This window comes from Prionailurus viverrinus, chromosome D3, assembly GCF_022837055.1.
Source record: "Prionailurus viverrinus isolate Anna chromosome D3, UM_Priviv_1.0, whole genome shotgun sequence".
NCBI classification, from domain to species: domain Eukaryota; kingdom Metazoa; phylum Chordata; class Mammalia; order Carnivora; family Felidae; genus Prionailurus; species Prionailurus viverrinus.
Genome location: NC_062572.1, coordinates 28,417,344 through 28,438,707, shown reverse-complemented (window position 1 = coordinate 28,438,707; position 21,364 = coordinate 28,417,344). Strand labels below are relative to the sequence as shown.

The 21,364-nt window shown below is 50.2% G+C and overlaps 1 protein-coding gene across 9 annotated transcripts in view; it reads right to left on the bottom strand.

The window, feature by feature from the left end:
• The window catches only part of LOC125149256 (ankyrin repeat domain-containing protein 26-like), a 112,094-nt gene extending 101,152 nt beyond the window's left edge, over positions 1-10,942 (bottom strand). For 7 of the 9 annotated variants that reach the window (XM_047828101.1, XM_047828110.1, XM_047828104.1 and 4 more), the window contains exons 1-3: positions 10,488-10,942; positions 5,623-5,737; positions 5,289-5,462 (exon numbers count right to left, since the gene is read on the bottom strand). In XM_047828101.1, coding sequence (XP_047684057.1) covers positions 5,289-5,462; positions 5,623-5,737; positions 10,488-10,738 — 540 coding nt within the window. In that variant the 5' untranslated portion in view covers positions 10,739-10,942. The remainder of the gene's footprint in view (positions 1-5,288; positions 5,463-5,622; positions 5,738-10,487) is intronic. The other 2 variants (XM_047828108.1, XM_047828109.1) reach the window with 2 other exon arrangements.
• Between the last annotated feature and the right edge of the window lie 10,422 nt (positions 10,943-21,364).

Sequence of the window (21,364 nt, the reverse complement as noted above, 5' to 3'; positions counted from 1 at the left end):
CTATGTCCCAATGGACAGATTTCATGATCACCTATGTTTGAGAAATATTATAAAACTGCATTATATGTCTGGCATTACAGAAATCCATTTAAATCTGCTCAATCCCCATTTGACCATCCTTTTTGTGGCAAACATTCACATTTGAGGAATCAGAGTTTCAGGGATATAGTTTGGAGAGCTTTCCGATAAAGGTGAAGCTTTTCCCCAAGTTATACAAACTTGCTTGTCTTCTGTCAGTGGTATCAGGATCCACTGACATCCGAGATGTCAACATAAGGCATTCCTGCTCCAAATGGGTCACTAAGGAGATGGGATCAGAACTCCAAGAGATAAGCTTCAAATGAACTTTGATTCCTTAATATTAAATAGCCCATGGGCTTTCTCCTATTATAAAATGCTAAAGTTTTATCTTAACTGTTAGGAAGCTCAATATGAAATTTTATTCTCAATTATAATAATCCTGGGACCCTAATGTATATCTACTACTAAAACAATCTGTTTGTATTCTAGGTGTATTCCAGTGTCCACTGGAATAGCTACTTACTTTATATTTTAGGCAAAATATAAATCGGAAATAAAAATATAATGGCTTATCAATAAAAATTCAAACACTGGTTTCTACAGATCATGTTTAGCATAATGAAAGTGACTACATTATTTGCATTTTTGGGGGAACAATGCTGAGGAGAAAGAGAATATTGTCTGCAATAGGCGTAACCTATTCAACTGTAACCATGATTAATCTAATACGGTTTGCAAATATTCCAATAGGAATACGATTATTCAAATTTTGTTTCTTTTAATGTTTATTTATTTTTGACAGAGAGCGAGCGAGAGAGAGAGAGACAGAGCATGAGCGGGCAAGGGGCAGAGAGAGAGGGAGACACAGAATCCAAAGCAGGCTACAGGCTCTGAGCTGTCAGCACAGAGCCCCACACGGGGCTCGAACTCACAGACCGCGAGATCATGACCTGAGCCGAAGTCGGACGCTCAACCGACTGAGCCACCCAGGCGCCCCAGGAATACGATGATTTATAGTACACAGAAGGAAAAAGTGTCTTGTTTTCAAACTAACTTATGGGGCACCTGGGTGGCTCAGTCAGTTAAAAGGCCGACTTCGGTTCAGGTCATGATGTCATGGTTTGTGAGTTCAGGCCCTGCACTGGGCTCTATGCTGACAGCTCAGCCTGGAGCCTGCTTGGGATTCTGTGTCTCCCTTTCTCTCTGCCCCTCCCCCACTCATGCAGGTGCTGTCTCTCCTTCAAAATCAATAAACATTAAAAAAATACATACAATACAAAAACAACTTAGAAAGTCTAACTTGGAAAATTCAATCCTATTCCGAAGACATTAACATAAAATACAAAATATAATTATAAATCAATATGGATTGCCTTCAAAACCTTGAAAACTTTATCAAAATAGACCATAAAACAGAGGCGCCTGGGTAGCTCAGTCAGTTAAGCATCTGACTCTTGACTTTGGCTCAAGTCATGGTCTCATGATTCATGAGTTCAAACCCAGTGCCTCCTAGGGATTCTCTCTCTCTCTTTCTCAAAATTAACTTAAAAAAAATTACCAAGGTTTCTTTGTGTCCCAAAAGAGATCTGATTAGCACAGTCTAAGAATATATATATATATATATATGTATATACACATGTATGTATTTACGTATATATATTTATATGTGTGTGTGTGTATATGTATATATATACATATACATATATATATAGAGAGAGAGAGAGAGAGATCATAAAACAGTAATTGCAAACGCAATGCTTATGGAGGCAAAGTAGGTGACTCGAGTAAGTGAAGAACCTAAGTGGGACAGTAGCAAACTGGAGACACACACGCCTCATATAAAAAGGGCAGCCGCTGGAATGCATACCAAACAGTAGTATGGGCTCAAAGTACCCGGTATGATTCTGTAAGAAAAGTCTGAAATCCAGATTTCTGCATGAGTGTCATCATTTTAAACGTTGACTCAATTTATGGAGGAAACTAAACACATCCAGGGGCCAAATTTAGTCAATAGCCCACGGGTATTTTGGTTGTGCATAAAGCAAATATTTGTATGTAAATCTTTCCTGAAGTATCAGTATCACGTTTTACCAAACACTTAGGCCCCAACATGTAATAAAAATTGCTATTAAGACTCATAAGAGGGGAGCCTGGGTGGCTTAGTCAGTTGAGCATCTGACGCTTGACTTCAGCTCAGGTCATGATCCCAGGGTTGTGGGCCTGAGTCCTGCATCAGGCTTGGCACTGAGCTTGGAGCTTGCTTGAGGTTGTCCCTCTCTCCCTCTGCCCTTCTCCCCCACTCACACTCTCTCTGTCTAAAAGAATCACAACAAAAAGACTCGTAACACCACTTTAAGATTTTTTCCAACGCTTATTAAAACTGCCATCTATCTGTGTTTAATTCTCCCAGACTGTTAATCAAATAGACAAATTAGTTCACAACTATGCTGAAACTCAATTATTAAAACAATTCCCAACTGTATTGTCACTAACTACATTTCCATGTTTAAAACTACCATTTGGATTATGCCAGGGCTATATGAACTTAACAGACATCATAAGACAGTCTGTCACATAGCTTCCACTAATAAAAAAGATTCAAGACTTTCTCCTCTTGCAATCAGGAAAACACTGCTTGTAATAACCAAATGGCTATGAATATGAGAGAGAGAGAGAGAGAGAGCGAGCAAGCGTGAGCGAGTAGGGGAGAGGCAGGGAGAGAGACTCTCATGTGTCTCTGCACCATCAGTGCAGAGCCCAATGTGGGGCTCGAACTCACAAACCATGAGATCACAACCTGAGTGGAAGTCGGACGCTTAATCAACCGAACAACCCGGGTACCCCTCCCTTCAGTAGTTAGCTTTTTTTTTTTAAAAATGTCCACTTATTTGTGAAAGAGAGAGAAAGAGCACGAGCAGGGGAGGGGCAAAAAGAGAGGGAGACTACAGAATATGAAGCAGGCTCCAGTCTCTGTCTAACCTGTCAGCACAGAGTCCAACACGGGGCTAGAACTTGTGAACCGTGAGATGATGACCTGAGCCTGAAGTCAGATGCTTCACCGACTGAGCCACCCACACACCCCAGTAGTTCTGAACCAAGAGTTGTAGCACAGTCTCAAAAAAAATATTTCTAAATATCCATGTCTATGTATACATGTTACTAGATTTACTCAAACTCTTCAGGGGAGAGTTTAGGCTGGTAAAAAAAAAATTGAAACTTCCTCAGAGCACTGTGATTCCCCACCACAATTCTAGCTGAGAGCTGGTGCAGCAGACAATCACATCAGTCTCATGTATGTGGCCAACTCCCTCTATCATTTGAAGATTTAGCCAAAAGAATGACTTATCAAAACTGCATTTAATTTCCCTGAGCAGAGGTAGAACAGGGACTAAATGTAAAGTCAAAATGCAACTTGATTTCATTACTTTTAAACTTCTTACTTCCCATCAAGATATTCTAGATTTCAGAACAGAGTTTAGACTCTTATCTAAGTGGCTGTTTCTGCCAGAATAGGATTATATGACAGTTAATTATTTGTTCTTTCCTCTCCTTGCCCACTTCATCAACCACCTGTTCACTGCCAATCTGATTTCCTCTGAGTCCTCCTACACTTGGTCTCTAGGCAGGTTTACAACTGACCCTTTCCGTAAGTAACAATTATTCCTCTCGAAAATTGAAGATTCCTTGACTAAACATATAAACTGAAGGGGGGAAAAATAAAACAAACAGCCTCTTCTTGTTATTTTCTCTCACTTGCCAAATTTCCAAATTGGCCCACTTAGTTCTGACTGCTCCCTCCTTTCCCCTTTTTCCTCTTAAGCCTTGGCCAATAAAAGATACATCCCATTTTTATAAATCACTTTTCTATCAAATGTGAACTTGTCAACAGCAGCAATATTTTTTATTGTAAAATGCATTTGTTTTCTTTGAGGTTTAAGACAAAGCCTAGGGCAAATTTTGCTTTCCTGTGTTGTTTTTCACTAATAAAAAAAAAAAATGGATGGGAAAAATATTTGAAAACAAAATAAGTTTTACGTTTAACAAATATATTGTTTTCATAAGTATTTGCCATAAATACATAAAACAAAGCAGTATTCTCTAATGTTTCTTTAGAAGTATCCTTATTTAAAATGAAATCTTAGGGGTGCCTCGGTGGCTCAGTTGGTAGAGCATCCAACTTCGACTCAGGTCTTGATCTCATGGCTCATGAGTTCATGCCCTGCATTGGGCTCTGTGCTGACAGCTGGGAGCCTGGAGCCTGCTTCAGATTCTGTGTCTCCCACTCTCTCTCTCTGCCCCTCTCCCACTCTTGTTCTGTCTCTGTCTCTCTCTCTCAAAAATAAATAAAAAATAATAAGAAGGAAGAAAGAAAGAAAGAAAGAACAAAAGAAAGAAAGAAAGAAAGAAACAAAGAAACAAAGAAAGAAGAAATCTGAGATAAATAAGTTATTTCCAAATATTTTCATTCAGGGAATACTTGAACTTCCAAATACGTAAAATTGACCGTACCCGTGTCAACCAAGGGTGTTCCTTCAGGGGCTTCAGCAGTGAGAGGTAATGCATGTCAAGGAAAAGGCAGGCGGGCCAGCAAGTGTGGCCATCATCTACTCCCCATGTACAGCTGCAACCCTGCTGAGGAGCTACACAAGGTTGAGCGGGAGCTACTCTCTGAAGTGGGACACCCCAACATGGTACATGGTTGGCCGAGTGGCTACCAACACAAGGAGATGCCTTTACTGGATGTCAAGACATGACCTGACCCCAATGCCCTCATCTTCAGAGCAGCGGGGCCTGCAGTGCCCAGCACCTACAACCTGCTGCTTTCTCCTCCCGCTTGCACACATCCAAGCTCTCCCTGCTGGGTCTGGGTCTCCATTCCTCCTCCCACCTATCCCCAGCAGCACCCCTTGCCTAAGCTCCTGCATAGCACCCAGCCTCCATCATCACCTCACTCCCCTCACTAGACCTTTAGTCCTTTATGGGCTCTGAGACTACCATCCACTTATAGGCACTAATGGAAACATTTTCTTTCTGGGGTGGAAGGGTGGCTGGGAGATACAACTTTGCCCTTTCTGTGGGCACTACCTTTTTCTAGCCCTCCCTGACTTGGCATTGGAGTTATTTCCATGATGACAGGGCCTGATGGATAGAATTCAGGAGTGAGTGTGTGTGTGTGTGTGTGTGTGTGTGTGAAATAAAACATGTTGAGGCTAAAATATTCATGTATATCTATAAAATTTCAAATAATGTATAAATTAGTTCTTTACCTTATTTCTTGCTTCAGTATTCGCATTGTATAGCAGCAGCTTCTCTATTATGGATATATTATCACCAAAGGCCGCATAGTGGAGAGCAGTGTTGCCACTCACATCCCTAATATTTGGATCGGCACCGTTTTCCAATAGTATGTTTACACATTTCTCTTCCTGGCACTGTACGGCCTGTCAGTGATATGCCAAGAAACAGAGTGTAAATTCTGAGAATAAAGTAAGCATGCCACAGGTTTCACCGATTCGTTTTGTTTCAAGGCAATGAAACTTCATTTCATTCTAAGGGATGACATCAAATCCATCTCAGGCAGACATAGCTGCTACTACACACCTTCATGAGAGCTGTCCTTTTTTCATGATCACAGAGGTTAAGGTGGCATTTCCTCTCTACGAGGAGGGTCACCACTTCTGGATGGCCATTGGCACAGGCCAAATGGAGAGCAGTCCTAAAAAAGTGAGAGGACTTTTTAGGAAATGATAGTGCACTCTCTCAAAACATGCAGTTAATTCAGGAAATTGTAAACATTAAGTAGCATATTATTCCTATGCCTCCAAAACAAAGAGTCAGTTTTCCTCTAGAGAAAGTACAATATTTAGTAGTGATTACTCATCACACTAATAAAAGAGCAGTGTGTTTGAAGAGAAAGAGCATGACCTCGGGATTCAGCTCCACGAGGGTTTCAATCCTAGTTTAACTCTGTCACTCACTAGTTATTGCTTAGACTTATCCTCAATGTCCTCAACAAAAGGGGATAAAAATAGTAGTTGTCTCGGGTCACCTGGCTAGCTCAGTCTGAAGAGCATGTAACTCTTGATCTCAGGGTCGTGAGTTTGAAGCCCCACAGTAGGTGTAGAGATTACAAAAAAAAAAATGATCATAACAAAATGAAATGAAATGAAATGAAATGAAATGAAATGAAATGAAATAAAATACATAGTAGTTATCTCACAAGACCTCGTTGTGATGATTAAGTGAGGATCTATGCAAGAATTTAGAACACTTCCTAGCACAAATAACATCTCAATAGTTGTTGGGTAGTATAATTTTTACCATTACTACTGCTTTACATAGACAACACTTCAATTAGGTACCTTGATACAATTACACCTACTTTGCAGACATGTTTTAAGGATTAGCAAGAATACTGCATTGCAATGATTCTAAGATGCTCATTTTGTCACATTTTAATATCTCTGACATTGGAATGCAATTTATAACTCAAGATGTCTTACAACTGTAACTGGCAGGACTTTGAAAAAAATTTATTGGTACATAAAATAGTGGGACACCATAGAATCTTGGTGCTTTCCATTATGTGAAATGATGGTATATACAATAGGTCTATTGCAGTTCTAGTCATATGATTGGCATTTAAATAAATTTTAGTTCTGAAAAGCATTATACGAAAAGAGGACTAAATTAACCAAAGGAAAACATTTTTAAGGACTTCTTACTTTGCCTCTCAAGAAAGTTTAAGCCAAAGGAAACTCAGGATTCCAATGATCAGGACCAGCTCATTTTATTAAATATTGAGGTCTACAGATTGTACGAAAATCAAGTATTTCCAATGATCAATATTAGTACTTACTCCTCTCATAAATTTCAAAAGGGCAGGTAAAGGTTATCTTTTACAATTTCCTATCTCCAGAAACTTTGAAAGGAAGGAGGAAAACTTCCATTGAGATTAAGTCCTAATACTTCAATGTAAAATTTCTCATCTTAGGGGTGCCTTGCCGGTTCAGTCAGTAGAGCATAGGACCTTGATCTCAGGGTTGTAAATTTGCCCCACGATGGGTATAGAGATTACTTAAATATAAAATCTGGTGCAGAGCCTGCCTTAGATGCTCTGTCCCTCCTCTCCCTGTCCCCCTCCCCCTGCTCATGCTTTCACCCTCAACAATAAACAACACTTAAAACATAAAGTAAACAAGATAGCAGCTGGGGCACCTGGGTGGCTCAGTCTGTTAAGCGTGCAGCTCTTGATTTGGGCTCAAGTCACGATCTCATGTTCACTGGCTCAAGCCCCGTGCTGGGACTCTTTGAAAAGTGTATTGGAAAAGTTCCTGCTTTCAGCATGGGGTCTGCTTGGCATTCTCTCTCTGTCCCTCCACCCACCCCCCCACTCCCCACCCCCACCCCACCTCTCTCAAAAAATAAATAAATAAACTTCAAAAAATAAAATCTTTAGAAAATAAATCAATAAAATTTCTCATCCTGCTCACAGTGCAAAATGAAGTCTTTGAGAACTAAAGGATCTTGGGTAGAGTATGTCCGCTATAGAATATATGTGCAGGTTCTAGTTGATAAATAAATGGATGGAAAGAGTGGATAAATACAGTTGGAGAGTTCAATAGTTTTAAAGAAAAGGTATATAAAGGAAAGCATACTTCTGAAACAGTAAATAATCACTTATATTTGCTAGGTCTTATTTTTTCTCATAAGCACACAACTAAGATATTTTATTTTCATGACTAATATAAATCATTTACCTATTACATGTAATAAAGCTACCTATAACAGAAAACATATGTATATGCTTAATATATGCATAATAAAATCTACAAGTGCAAATAAAAAATACTCCCTTTACTTCTGAAGAGGCCAAAAGTTGTCCAGATATGCCAATCCTCAAAAAACATTTTAATTAACTCATTTTTCTTATTTTACATCCGAAAATATTTTTAACACAAAGTGAGAAATTATTTTTATGTATAGAAGATTCATATTCTTGCTCTTCTCCAGGATTACTTCAACGATAATAAACCCGTTCTGTTGATAATAAACTTTTAATAGGACCTTTATATACCTTTTCCTGTAGAAAGCACAGATTTTCTTTGAAGGAAAAGAAAAATGCATGTAAATACAAAGGTTCAGAAATCACAAATGTCATCACATTTTGTGCAATTTGGGGCTTAACCTAAAACCATAGTCTGCTTGTGTGTACCTATGATCACACTGATTTTTGTTCTCACTTAATGATCAGCTTAAAGCACAGCTCTGCGTCTCTGTGTATATCTATTATCTATGCCTCCTTCAATGATCACATATCCATCTTATGGACGTAATGCCATTTACTTATAAAAGCCATTATACGAGTTCTTCTTAATACATTGCTATTTTAAAGAGTGCTGAGAAAAGCAAAAGGTATGTCATTTATCACAGTGATTTGCTAAAGATATTTTAGTAGAAATAAAATTGATGGGTAAAAGGAATACATATTTTTTAAATGTGGTACCTACACCAAATTGTCTATTGGAAAGTCGAAAAGAACTTAAACTTTAAGCGGCAGTATAAGCACCATCACTCTATTTTCACAACGGTTGTAGATGGAAAACGGTATTTCAGTCCCTTTTTAACTTAAATTTATTTTTTCCCAGGGACGCTATATTTCCCTATGTCCACTGGTCCCTTGTAGATAGGCAAAGAAGTACTTTGCACGATTCCAAATTACAGATTGTTGTTCGTTTTGATTTCAAAGACTTCTCTGTAAAACGAAGATATATCCTGTTGTCTGATACAAATATGTTGTAAATATTTGCAAGTGCATTGTCTTTTATTTTAATAATATTATTTTCTGATAGAGGCTTTTAGGTTTTTATGTTGCTAAACCAATCTCGAGAAATCTTGATTTAAAATTTTTTTTCAATATTTATTTGTTTTTGGGAGACAGAGACACAGCGTGCAAGCAAGGGAGGGGAAGAGAGAGAGGGAGACACAGAATCTGAGCTGTCAGCACAGAGCCTGAAGCGGGGCTCCAAGCCACAAAGCACGGGATCATGACCTGGGCCAAAGTCAGACCGCTCAACCGACTGAGCCACCCAGGGGCCCCAATTTTTTTTGAGAGGGAGAAATAGAGAGAGAGAGAGAGAGAGAGAGAGAGAGAGAGCGCGGGAGAGAGGGAGGGAGGGAGAGAGAGAGAGAGAGAGAGAGAGAGAGAGACAAAACAGAATCCCAAGCATGTTCCACATTGACAGCAGGGAGCTCGCGAAGGGCTCGAACCCACGAACCCCTGAGATTATGACCTGAGCCGAAATCAAGAGTCAGAGGCTTATCTGACTGAGCCACCCAGGCACCCCCCCAAAAGTCTTGTTTTCAAGTCATTTTTAGGATGCTAAAGAGGCATTTGTGGGTTTTTTTTTTCTGTTACTTTTCTTATTTTGCATATTACAATTTTTAAATTTATATCCCATCTGGAACTTATTTTAGGGAGATAAAATTCTAATAAGTTTTCTCCAAATTGGCTGTTTCTCCACTACTTACGAATACTTCACCTTTTCCTACTAATATGAAAGGTCACCAGTGTCAAATTTTAAAGTCTTATGTATATTTGAGCGTTGGTCATGTTCTACTCTGCACCACTCCTTTATCTGTCTTTTCAGCTGTTTGCAAATGAATAATTTGTGGAAATTTCAGGTACATTTGGATATCTGGAAGGGCAAATCTACCTCCTATATAAAAACATAAGTTCTTAGGTTAATTCCAGTTCGTTAACATACAGTGTTCTATCAGTTTCAGATGTACAAGACAGTGAGTCCAAAAATTTCCTTAATGACATCACAAGAAGAGCACGTGTAGCTCAAAATTCTAAAAACCAGGAGGCTTTCATTTGCTTTACCTAAAACTGACAAATACAGGAAGGGTACACATTTTGAGAAAAAGAAGTCCTCCTATTCAGAGCCATCTTCCACTTCAAAATGTCCTTCCCAGGTCCCTCAGTAAATAGCACACATACCTAAGTGTACACAGACACAAACTGGATACTGGATTTTGTCCCAAGAATTTCTAGCCCAGAAGTTGATTACAGGAATTATTTCTCCCATTATGCACTTTTGTCTGTATGACATTAGGGTATGAAAATGAGTCCATTAAAAACAACATGTTGTCCACACCTAATTTCGTGTGTATTACTATTGAAATTTGGGTAAATCACGTCAAACTTGAGAGTCAAGTGGTCTATTCAGGAAGTAACGAGTACGTGCCAGGGCAGCTGAAGATTTTGTTTTTGCCGCTCACGCTGTCGGCCTGGGTGCTAGACCACGTAGGGTTCCCACGACCGAGGGGCAGCAGGACCTCAGGAGGGAAGAGAACCCAGCTCCCCGAGGGAGGGCTCCGATGCACAGGTAGAGCTAGGCCAGGTGTGCTCTTCTCCCAGGTCCGTCCCGCCTCCTCCCTGCCAGCCTCCAAGCCCCTATTACCTGTTCATCTTGTCTCTATCATCCACGCCATTTTCCCCCAAGAGCAGAATCTGCTGCACTTGCGCTACGTTGCCCACGCAGGCAGCCTTGTGGATCTTTCTGAGATCTCTGTCTCGGACGTGGTAACCCAACAGCAAGTTGTCAGTTCTATTATTCTCCTGCCCAACGCCCCTGCCCTGCCTCTGCAAGCCAGAAGCGGAGCCCAAGGGCGACAGGCCTTTCTCCCTCCCGAACCCCCAAACCCTCTTCATTGCGAGGCCTGCGGGCTCCACAGAGCCTTCACCCCGCCCTCCCTTTCCACTGCCTCCCGAGCCCAACACTAGCGCCGCCGGAGATAGGCCAAACCCGCCTGGCCACAACACCCCAGCAGTGAGGATCCGCGTTTGGGTAGCTGCCACCTCTGGGTAACCCGCCACAAGCAATACCGCCAAACACAAGCGCGCTTGCGCACTTCAGAAGAGGCAATCACTGCGCATGCGCACAGAGGCCTAACTGTCAACGGTACCCACAGCTCCGACGCCCCCCCGCCCCACGCCCAGCGCGGCGCAGCGATCCGAGGGGAGGGGGCTCCGGTGGGGGGTGGGGCGGGGGCCCAAGCCGCGGAACCCAGCGGGAGCCAGCACCTCTGCTCGCCACGCTCCGGTGTCGCCTCGGCACCCTTCTCGCCCCACGCGCGCCTCCGGGGGGCCCCTCCCCCGCGCCGCAGCCCTGGGAGCAGCCAGGGGGCCGTGCCTGGACGGAGGTGGGGGCGTGAGGCGGGGATAGGGACCGGGCCCGGCGACGCCCGCGAAGCCTGGAGCCCGCTGCAGCCGCCACCGGATCCCGGGATGGGGCGAGAGGCTGCGACGGAAGCCAGCATCTCCCAGCCTGGGGCTCCGGGGGCCGCGGAGCCAACGCAGCCGCCGCCGCCGCCGCCGCCGCCGCCGCTGCCTCCGCTGCTGGAGGCAGTGGCTGGAGATGGGTGAGGTGACCCTGGCGTCCCGGGGGACCCGCGCTGCAGCCCCTCCATCCACGCACTCCTGGCCCTCCGCCTCCATCTCCGTGCTCCCGGCATGACCCCCACCCCACGCTGTCAGGGCTCCCACAGCCCTCTCCCTCCCTGAGAGTGACCCCAGGTGCGGGAGCGGGAGCCCCAGGCCCTGGGGTTGGGCGCTTCGAGACAGGGAGGTGGGGGCGGGATGCCAGGGAGACTACTGGGCTCCGACGCGCCCCCACCCAAGCCCAGCGCAGTGCAGCGAACGGAGGGGAGGGGGCTCCGGGGGGGGGGGGGGCCCAAGCGGCGGAACCCAGGCAGAGCCAGCACCTCTGCTCGCCGTGCTCGGGTCTTGCCTGGGCACCCTTCTCGCCCCACGCTCGCCTCCCAGGGGGCCTCTTCCCCACGCCGCGTCCCCGGGTGCAGCCAGGCGGCCGTGCCTGGACCGCGGGAAGGCGTGGAGGTGGGGGCGTGAGGCGGGGATAGGGGCCGGCCCGGGGCCGCGACGCCCGCGATGCCGGGCTCCAGCCGCAGCCGCCAGAGACTGAGATGGGGTAAGAGGCGGTGGCGGATGCCAGCATCTCTCTGCCAGGGGCCCTGGGGGCTGCGGAGACGCCGCCGCCGCCGCCCCCGCCGCCCCCGCCGCTTCTGCCTCCTCTGCTGAGACCAGACTGGAGATGGGTGAGTTGACTCTGGCGTCCCGGGGGACCCGCAGCCCCTCCATCCACGCCGCAGCCCCTCCATCCACGCACTCATGGCCCTCTGCCTCCATCTCAGCGCTCCGGGCCCAACACCCACCCCGCCAAGCCGTCAGGGCTTCCACAGCCCCCTCCCTCCTGAGCGTGACTCTAGGGGCGGGAGTGGGAGCCCCGGGACCGGGGGTTGTGGGCGTCCAGACAGGGAGGTGGGGACGGGATGCCAGGGAGACTACTGGGCTCTGACGCCCCCTCCCCCAACCTGGCTGGCCCCAGGACCTTTCCCAGGCCCCAGAGGGCAAAGCCTCATGCCTTAGATGCCCTCCCTAGGCCTGGGCGGGGGGCGTCCCCCAGGCGCGGGGCTCAAAAGGCGCTTTGTGCGCTGTGCCCCCCACCACCCAAGCCTCCGGAGCGGTTCCAGAACAGGGCGGGTGCGGAGGCTGGGACTGTGGCTGCTTGTGGGGACCAGGCGGAGGGGCGTGGGGAGAGCACCCCTAGTCCTTTCCTTGGGGTTGGGGTTGGGGCGGGGGCGGGGCGCGGCAAGGCTCAGGCGCTTTTCACTGCACTGCCCAGGGTGGGGAAGGGAACCTGGCTGGGGGAGGGCGCTATCAATATCTGCAAATACAGAGTTCTGGAAGCTGGGGTGGGGAAGAGAGCTTGGGTGTAAATGGGAACTGTGGCGCCTGAGCTGGGTGGGGTGCCAGGAGAAGCAGAGGTGGGTCTCAGCCAGCCCTGGTAGCGGGAGGTCAGGTGAGTCTCCTGGCTCTGGAAGGCTCCCTAGAAGGCCTGTGGGCAGGAATACTACCCCAGAGAGACCCCCTCCATGGCCCCCCAGAAGTGGCACTGCCCCAACCCCATAGCACTCCTTGCCACTCCTGGGACACCAGTCCTGACCTGCCTTGATAGGGAGCTGTGGATGCCGGCGGGTCACCTCCCCGGGCAGGGCAGGTACTGAAGATCCAGGACTCCGGGTGCTGAGGAGATAGGCACAGGGTCTTGGGAAAGTTTGGAAGACGTTCTGGCAGCCCAGGGAGGAGAGCGAAGTTGCTGGGAGAGTTGGCTTGCTCAGCACTGAAGGGAAGGGCACTCTAGGTAGAGGCAATGGCTGGAGCAGAGGCTGTGAGATGTGAGCGCCTGGTCGGGGGGAGAGTTGTGGAAGGGGGGTCTGGTCAGCCACGTGGAGGTGAGGTGTCAGGCCATCCCAGCGAGCTGGCACAAGCAAGCTCCCAAGGACGGCGAGGCGCTGATGGGGCAGGCAGTGCTGGCATCTGGCTCAGCAGGCCCTCTGGGAGTCTGCCCAGGGTCCCTGCTGTGGTCAGGACTGCTTGGCCCACATCTGCCGGTGGCTGGACCACCCCAAGCAAGTCCGCTTTCTGAGTCTCAGTGTCCACATGTGTCAAATGGGGCGACTCCTCCACAGGGTTGTGGGGAGGTCTGCATGAGGTGATGAGTGTAGGGAGCCCAGCACCTGAGAAGGCCTCAGGAAATCCTTGGCCGCTGTGCCAGTTTGTGTACCTGGAAATCGGGGGCGTTGATGTCAGCAGGTGGGCCAGGCTCACTTTACCCGGTGGCGATGAGGATCCTGTGAGGGCTGGATGTGACCCAGGGAAGCCAGGGGCTGGGGGCACTGCAAGTCCGTGTGCTCATGCTATTCTGGAAGAAGAGAGAAGCAGTGGGCGGTGGCCAGGGCGGGGTCGTCCTCCTTGTGCCCCTATGGGCATCTTAGCCATGGCATTCAATGGACCCTGCTGTGTTCCCCAAGGCCAAAGCCTCTTTGTTCTCCATGCTGCACGATGCACCCCTTCCTCCTAGTCAGCCCTAGCCCTGCACATGGGGGACCAGGGCTCCCTTCCAGAAGGGTCTTCAGACACTGAGACCAACAAACACAATATCTTCCTGTGAGGGGCACTGTCATGGGCAGCCGGGTGGAGAGGACACAGACCTTAGCCCCAGGAGAATGGAATGTAGTTGGGCAGCAAAACCAGTCGGGTCTCCATGGTCTTGTGTAGCCCTGTGCTGGCTGCTTAGGGTGTGTGTGTGTGGGGGGGGGGGATTGGGAGTTGGGGGGGGGGTTGGGAGTTGCAATAATTGCACCATGGGACAGTCAAGGGCAGAAGTGAAAAGCAAGGACTCCAGATCCAGTGGCCCAGGTTCAAATCTCAACTCTGCTACTTCTTACGGCGTGAACGTGGACTGGTGACTCTGCCTCTCTGTGCCTCTGTTTTCTTGCCTCTGAAATGGGAACGAGGCACATTAGTGCTATTTGAACAGCTCGGTTCAGTTTCTAGTGGGCATTTACACCCCGTTTTCCAGAATGGGTCTCCCAGTTCACCCCTGCCTCCTGGAAGACTACACAGCCTGCTCCAGTAGGCTATCGTCTTTTGTGTGTGTGTGAGTCCCTATAGGTGGGGGCCTGCCTTTCTGTGTCTGTTGCTTGGGCAGAGGGCAATGGTGTGCTGGCAACAGGCCCTCTGGGAGAAAAAGGTGCCTGATCAACAGCGTTGGCAGGTTTCCATGGTGTAAATCTTCCGGCAAGGCCCATTTGAGGCTACCAACAGCTTCACCATCTTGCAGTGGGAGCTGGTCCATGCCAGCTTTAGCACCCAGGCATTCAGTAGGTGCTTAATAAATGATGGTTGAATAAGGAGAGAAGGCTCCAAAGACTTGGAGAGCTGCCAGGCCATACTGTAGCTGAGAGAAGGAGGCATCAGACAGGCTGAGGCCAGGACAAGAGACCACTCTGAATAAGTAACCCGTGGTGAGATGGAGGGCAGAGGGGAAGGAGGACTGGTGTCCTCCCTTCCTGGGAACCTCTGCACCTCTGACCCTGCGTCACTTCTGCTCTGGATCCTCTTGACCTTGGCCTGGTTTGGGCTGTCTGCACAGAATGACCTAGCTGGATCCCAAGCATTAACCTGACAGAGCTCTGAGAAATGGTCCAGACGGGTCTCAAACGTCAGATTCTATTCCCTTGCTTATGCTGTTCCCTCTGCCTGAATGTCTGTTCCACCCACCTCTTCCTATGTGCCCTGAAACTCTGTCACCCTTCAAAAGCCTCCTCCACCCCAAATCCCACAGACCCTTCTCCCCTTCTGCTGTTTCTCTGGCCTTACAGCCCCTCTCGTGTGCACTCTGCCTGCCCGTAAAAATATTAGTAGCTAACATTGCATCTGTACAGCAACCTGTGATAGAGGTACCATGATAATCCCTTTTGTAGATGGGGGAATGGAGGCTCTGTCTTGTTAACGACCACCCATCCTTTGCCTCTCGGCTTGAGCATCCGTTTGTTGTGCAGGGAGGCTCCTCGCTGTGGGCTGGGCAGAGCACCACTTCTCTTTCTTCAGTGTGTTTGCTGTGGCATGTTCCACTAGGCCGTGAGTTCCCTATCCTATAGGAGCTCGAATGAATGAATGAATGAATGAATGAATGAATGAATGAAAATGAATGAGTGGGTGACTGACTTTCAGCCCCAGGGAGCATCCCTGTTCTTTTACCCATTCCTCCTCCCTTTCCATCCCTGTGGGAGGAGATGGACCCTCCAGAGGGCAGCCTCACGCCATGGAGGGATAGTCACAGGGACCCTCCTTAGCCACACCTGCCAGAAGGGAAGGGGAAGTGAGGCTTTGGGCGGGGCTGAAAGCAGGCATGGCAGAAGGGCTGTGGACCACCCTCCTGTGGTCTAGAGTGGGGCTGACATGGGCCCACAGCCCTGCCTGTAACCCAGGAAGTTAACGGGGTCCCAAAATACTTTTTCTTGCACTGCCCCAAGTGGAAATTCCCCTGTTGGCCCACTTATTTTCGTTTTATCTAGAGAAATAAAGTTGGAAATAATCATTCACACACCCTAATTACTCCGTTGCTTTCTGAATTTAGAGCCGGTTTGGCTCTAGACTTTGGCTCCTGCTGAAGGAGGAATCCCCTGGGAGGGGCAGGGTGAGGGCCAAGGCAGGAGGCCAGAGTGTGCGCTGACACTGGGGCCTCCTCAGGGTCTGCCCTCCAGTTGCCCTCTCCTAGCAGGCTGGGAACTTCCCAGAAGCAGCAGCCCAGATGGGGGTCTGAGCGAGGGAGGGTGGCCAGAGGCAGTGTCCAGGATTCTGGTTGACCGAGACCCATAATGGATGACTTCCCAGGCTATTCTACCCCACCTGGATCTCTGAGTCATAAGAATTTGCTGCTATTTATCGAGCACTTACTATGTGCTGGGCGCTAGGCCAAGCACTTTGTCTGCATCATCCCAGCTAGGCCTGCTAACTTCCCTTGAAGCAGGTACTATTATTCTCCCCATTTGGCAGTTTGAGGGTGCCTGGGGGCCGGGGCTCAGGGCCGGGAAGTGGTGGGGCTGGGATTGTATCCAGCCTGTAGGACCCCCAGAGCCCGAAGGGGCCCCTCGGATAGGCCCCTCAGTCACTCAAAAGGGAACGGTCTCTGAAGCCTGGACGCCCGAGACAACCACGTCACTGGTGTCCTGGCCTCCAGGCCACCCTCCTTGTGGCCCTGACTGCCACTCCCTTCTTCCCCATAGTCCTGAGGCTCTGCGTCTGGAAGCCCCGTGTAGCCTCACCTGGGCGGCTTGGGGAAAATACAGATTTCCCAGGCCCTGCCTCACCCTGCTGAGTCAGAATCCCACTGCGGGAGAGGGGGCTGGAAACCCAGATTTTAAAATGTTGTCCTGGGAATACAGAGGCCTGTGGACTCTCAGAACCACTGCCCGGCCCAGTGGTGTTCAGGCTGCTTTAAGAGACTGCCTTGCCCTTAACCCAGATCCCTATGACCCTGCCCCCGCTTGTGTTCTCAGCCTCTGCCCCCTGCTACCCTAACCCAGCTCTGCACACACCACACCACACTGACCCCCCACGCCCCAATTTGCCTTTATCCAGGCACCTGCTGCCGCTGTTTCCTTCTGGAAACAGGTCCCAGCTGGCCACAGACCCCACAGAGCTTGTGTAATACTGTGGACCGGTCGATCGCGGCCCCGCTCTTGCTAGCCCAGGCCTGGCACACAGCCTGGGGGAATCGTGGTGGGTGAGCGATGGTGGCCGGGAAGGCGGAACAAGGGAGGGCTGCCCATGACAGGTGGGGCTTCTAGGCTGGGCGCACAGGCACTCTCTGGGGGCCGGCACCTTGCCTAACATGCAAAAGGCATTTGATGACTGTTCCTTAACTGCTTAATGAATGGTGATGGGTCGTGTGACAGGTGAGAGCCACTTTCGGAAGCAGCGCAGATTGGCCGGTTTAGGCAAAAGATGGAGAAGGTGCCTTCCGGGCCATCTCTGAGGACCGTGAATATTAATGGTCTGAACTCATTTATGGCTCGGATGGGAGTGAGGGGCTGGTGCTTTCCTGCTTGATTTCATTTCAGTATCTCAGGAGCCCTGGGAGGGGTGCTGATGTAATCCTTATTTCGTTCAATGGAAACTGAGCCCTAGACAGGTGACTTAGTAGGGTCACACAGCTGGGAGGGGCTCCTGCAGAACGGAGCCTTGCCCGTTGTGTGAAAAAAAATCAATGAGTCTGCACTCTACAGTTTATGAAGCAGTAACACCTTATCTCAGTTGGTTCCAGCTGTGGCTTGGAGGTGTGGCTCTACGTTTTCACCTATGCCCACATCCCAGGGTCGGGAAACCTGCATCCAGGGGCCTTCTGTGTCTGTAAGGGGCGGTGGTGGGAAGAGATCCCGCCTGTGCGCTGGCAGGAGAGAGAGAAACAAAGAGGCAGTGTTGGGGGCTCTGGCACACAGTAGGTGTTTGGGGACCCCTGTAGTCGGTTCAGGCAGAGCCAGCTCTGGTCCCATCTGGACCTTGGAACAGCCCAGATCAGGCTTCAGTCTTTGAGCCAAGGCCCACAGGGTGTGGGTGACGGGTCCAAGGTCATACCTGCCATAAGGACTAGAGCAGAGGGTGTGAGGCTCCTCCACCATGGCCGAGAGGTCCAGGGAATGGGTCAGGGGGATTCTGTCTGTGCGGGATGACCTCTGTCAGAGCCAATAAGCCACAGAGCCTGGCCCCAAAGGGTCCCCAGGCAAACCCCTCTCAGGGGTGTCCAGGACTGCTGTGGGGCCTGGAGTGTTATTGCTGTCACGGAAGTTCGGGGCCATACGTGAGTAGGGGCAGTGGTCCTGCAGCCACCAGTGGGGGATGTAACAGACTCTGTGGTCTGCCTCCAGGCACTGGCATATGGGGAGGGTGAAATGCACCAGCACCCCACCCAGACTAGAAATCCAGGTGCTGGCTTCCCCCACACACACCTCCCTCACCCCTGCCCCGCCCCGCTGCCGGGCCTTTGCAGATGCTATCCCTCTGTCTGCAGTGGCCTTCCCCTCCTCTCCTGGCAGGTGCTGGCTCATCCTTTAAGACCCCTCCAGGAAGCCCTGCCTGACTCCCACCCCAAGGGCCAGGCTGATCCGCCCTGCCAGCATTTCCATCTGGCTGCTCCACAGGATGCTGAGAACCTTGAGGGCCTGGTCTGAGATGCCAGTGGAGTGGGCAGGGAAAGCAGCTGTAAGGTGCAGCCCAGTTCAGGCAACTGTCCCTGCAGCCCAGAGAGGAGACCAGGCTGGGGAGCCTTGAGGCCAGATAGCTAGCCAAACATGCTCATTTCACAGAGGGAACGTTGAAGGCCCGAGGTGCTTGGGACTGACCTAGAGCACCCTGGGGAGTGGTTTGTAGTCCATTCGTGGCTTGTAAGAGGAGAGCCCAGGGCTATGTGGCCATACCCCTCCCCCACTCCGGTCCCCAGCTGGAGCATTTGTCTGCAGGATCCAGGTCAGGTCTGGGGGAGATGGGAAGAAGCCCAGGTGAGCAAAGTCCCCAGGGCTCAGGTCTGCACTCGGTCTTCCCATGTGAAGGACAAAGCTCCTTAGAGAAAATGCTTGCTGTCCTAAAGCTGGCAGGAAATGCACATCGATAGCTCATTCCAGCAAGAACGTGCACAGGGGAAAAAAACCTGTGAGAACTTAGGCCTAAATGTTAGCCCCGGGGATGGTGGGCAATATGAGCCTTCTTTCGCTTTGATTTTCACATTTCCTAGGTTGTAGGTGAAACCGTTATGCCAGAAAAATGAAGTTACCATGGAAAGGAGAGAGGTCTAAGGAAAACAGCCAGCTCCCCGTTCATGAGACTCTGGGGTCACCATGTGTGAGTGGCTTCCAGAGGGACCCTGGCCCCGGGCCCATCCCCCAGAACAGGCGCGCCTGGGGCAGACAGCTTAGCCCGTGTGTCTCTCTTTCTCGGAATTTGGGTCAGTGAGAGTCCAGACCTGGGGCTACTGGGATGTAGCACACCCAGAATGCCATCCAAACCTCTGCTGTCCTTCCAGTCGTGTGGGTTAGGCCTCAGGGCCCTCACCTTCCCACCTCCACCTGGAAAGCCACCCCACCCCACCCCAGGCTGCCCTCTGCCCCTCCCAGCCAGAGGTGGCCCTAGGGCTATTTGCTTCACCTCCACCCGGGTGCCCAGGTGGGTGCGTAGCACTGTTGACTGCCTTCTTTACCGACTCCGACTCCAGCCCCGAAGTGCCTTTCCAGGGGGTCCTCAAACAATGTAGTCAAGTTCGACCTCGTGGAAATGGTCTTTGGAATCACAGCTGAGCCTTGATCCTGGGTGAGGATCCGATCTCCGTCTCCCCCATATACCTAGCCCAGAGCACCCATTCATTCGGTCAGCTGTTATTCAGCCAAGTGCCAGGGCCCAGGCTAGGTGCCAGGGGCACAGATCTGCTGACTTGAGGGTGTGACGTGTCTGTGTTTTTGAGCACGTGTTTTGTGGGCATCACCTGCACGCACACACAGCGTGAGCATCTCTGTCATATGTGAACTCTGGTCTTTGAGGCTGTGACAGTGTGTAATCCTGCTGGGACTCTGGGCACACCTGGTTGATTCATTCTGTAAGTGTTTAACAGACACCCACTAAGGAAGTACCAGGCTCTGACCCCAAAGAAACATGACCCAAGGTCTCTGTCCTCGAGAAGTGCCGTCTTGGGGGCTGTCGCAGTGCGGACTGGTGGGGGCAGAGGCCGGCAGGGCTGGGGGTGGTCAGAAACGCGGTCCTGGAGACACGGGGAAGAGTGGGGAAGGGTGTTCCTGCCCAGCGGTGAGGATGATCTCCAGTATCCCCTTCAGCCCAGTGATCTGAGGCCTGGGACAGGCCTCCCCAGCCATTTTCATGCCCTAAAGCAGCCCCGAGGGCCGACGGAACCGGAGCTCCAGGTGGTGACCCGTGGGCCCCGACTGCTGGGGGCTGGGAGAGAATACAGGGAATGAAAATGAAGCATGTTGGCTGGAGGACCTGCCTGGGCTGCAGACCTTTCTGAGAGGCGAACTTGGGGACCAGGCACCAGAACACAGCACCTGGAAAGTAGAACCCCGTGATCCAGACCAGAGAAGTGGGATGACGGAACTTAGAGGAGGAAGATGGAGCAGCAGACCTAGAATGTGGGCCTTCTAGAACCTGGAGCACTCAAGTCGGCCGGAAGCTGGAAGATCCAGTCTGTGCCCCTGGTGGTCAGTGGGGGAAACTGAAGTCCAGCAGGAACGGGGAGGCCTTGAGCATTGGTGAGCTGCAGTGGCACGCACGTGGTCTCTGCTGAGCCAGGACCTCCCCACAGCTCGCTGCTGCCTGACCTCGGGCGAGTCCTGTCCCCTCTCCAAACCTCAGTTTCCCCCTCTGTGAAATGGTCACGTGACGGTGGGAGAAGATGGAGCACCTCACCTGGTGCTCAGGCTCTCCCGGCAAGCTAGTGGCATGGCTAAGGCCTCGACCCTGGCCACCTGACTCCTGAATGACTCTGCCCCCTTGTGGTGATGGTCTGGTCACTGCTGTTCCTTTCTCTTCTTTCTCACACTCAGTGGGACATTTGGGCACTTGCGGCCCTTTTCTGGAATGCTCTCGGGATCTAGCAGAGGGAAAAGACTAATCAGTGGAGCAAGAACAGACTGGCGGCTCCATATGAAGGAGCAGGGGCCCGGTGCCTACAGCCTTGCATGGTGCCCTGTGCCATTTGGTGAGGGCTTCTTGAGTGTCCCCAGGTGGAGACGGTCGGGTCCTGAGCCGAGGGCGCCGCGGCCCCTCGAAGGCAGGGGTGGGCAGAGGTGGATTGGGAAGGGAAAAGAGAAAGGGCTCATTGTTCCAGCTCCACGGAGGCTCCCCAGGTGCACCTGCTCCAGGCCACCTCTCCTGAAGGAGGTGGACGACCTTGCTCGGGCTCCCAGAGAG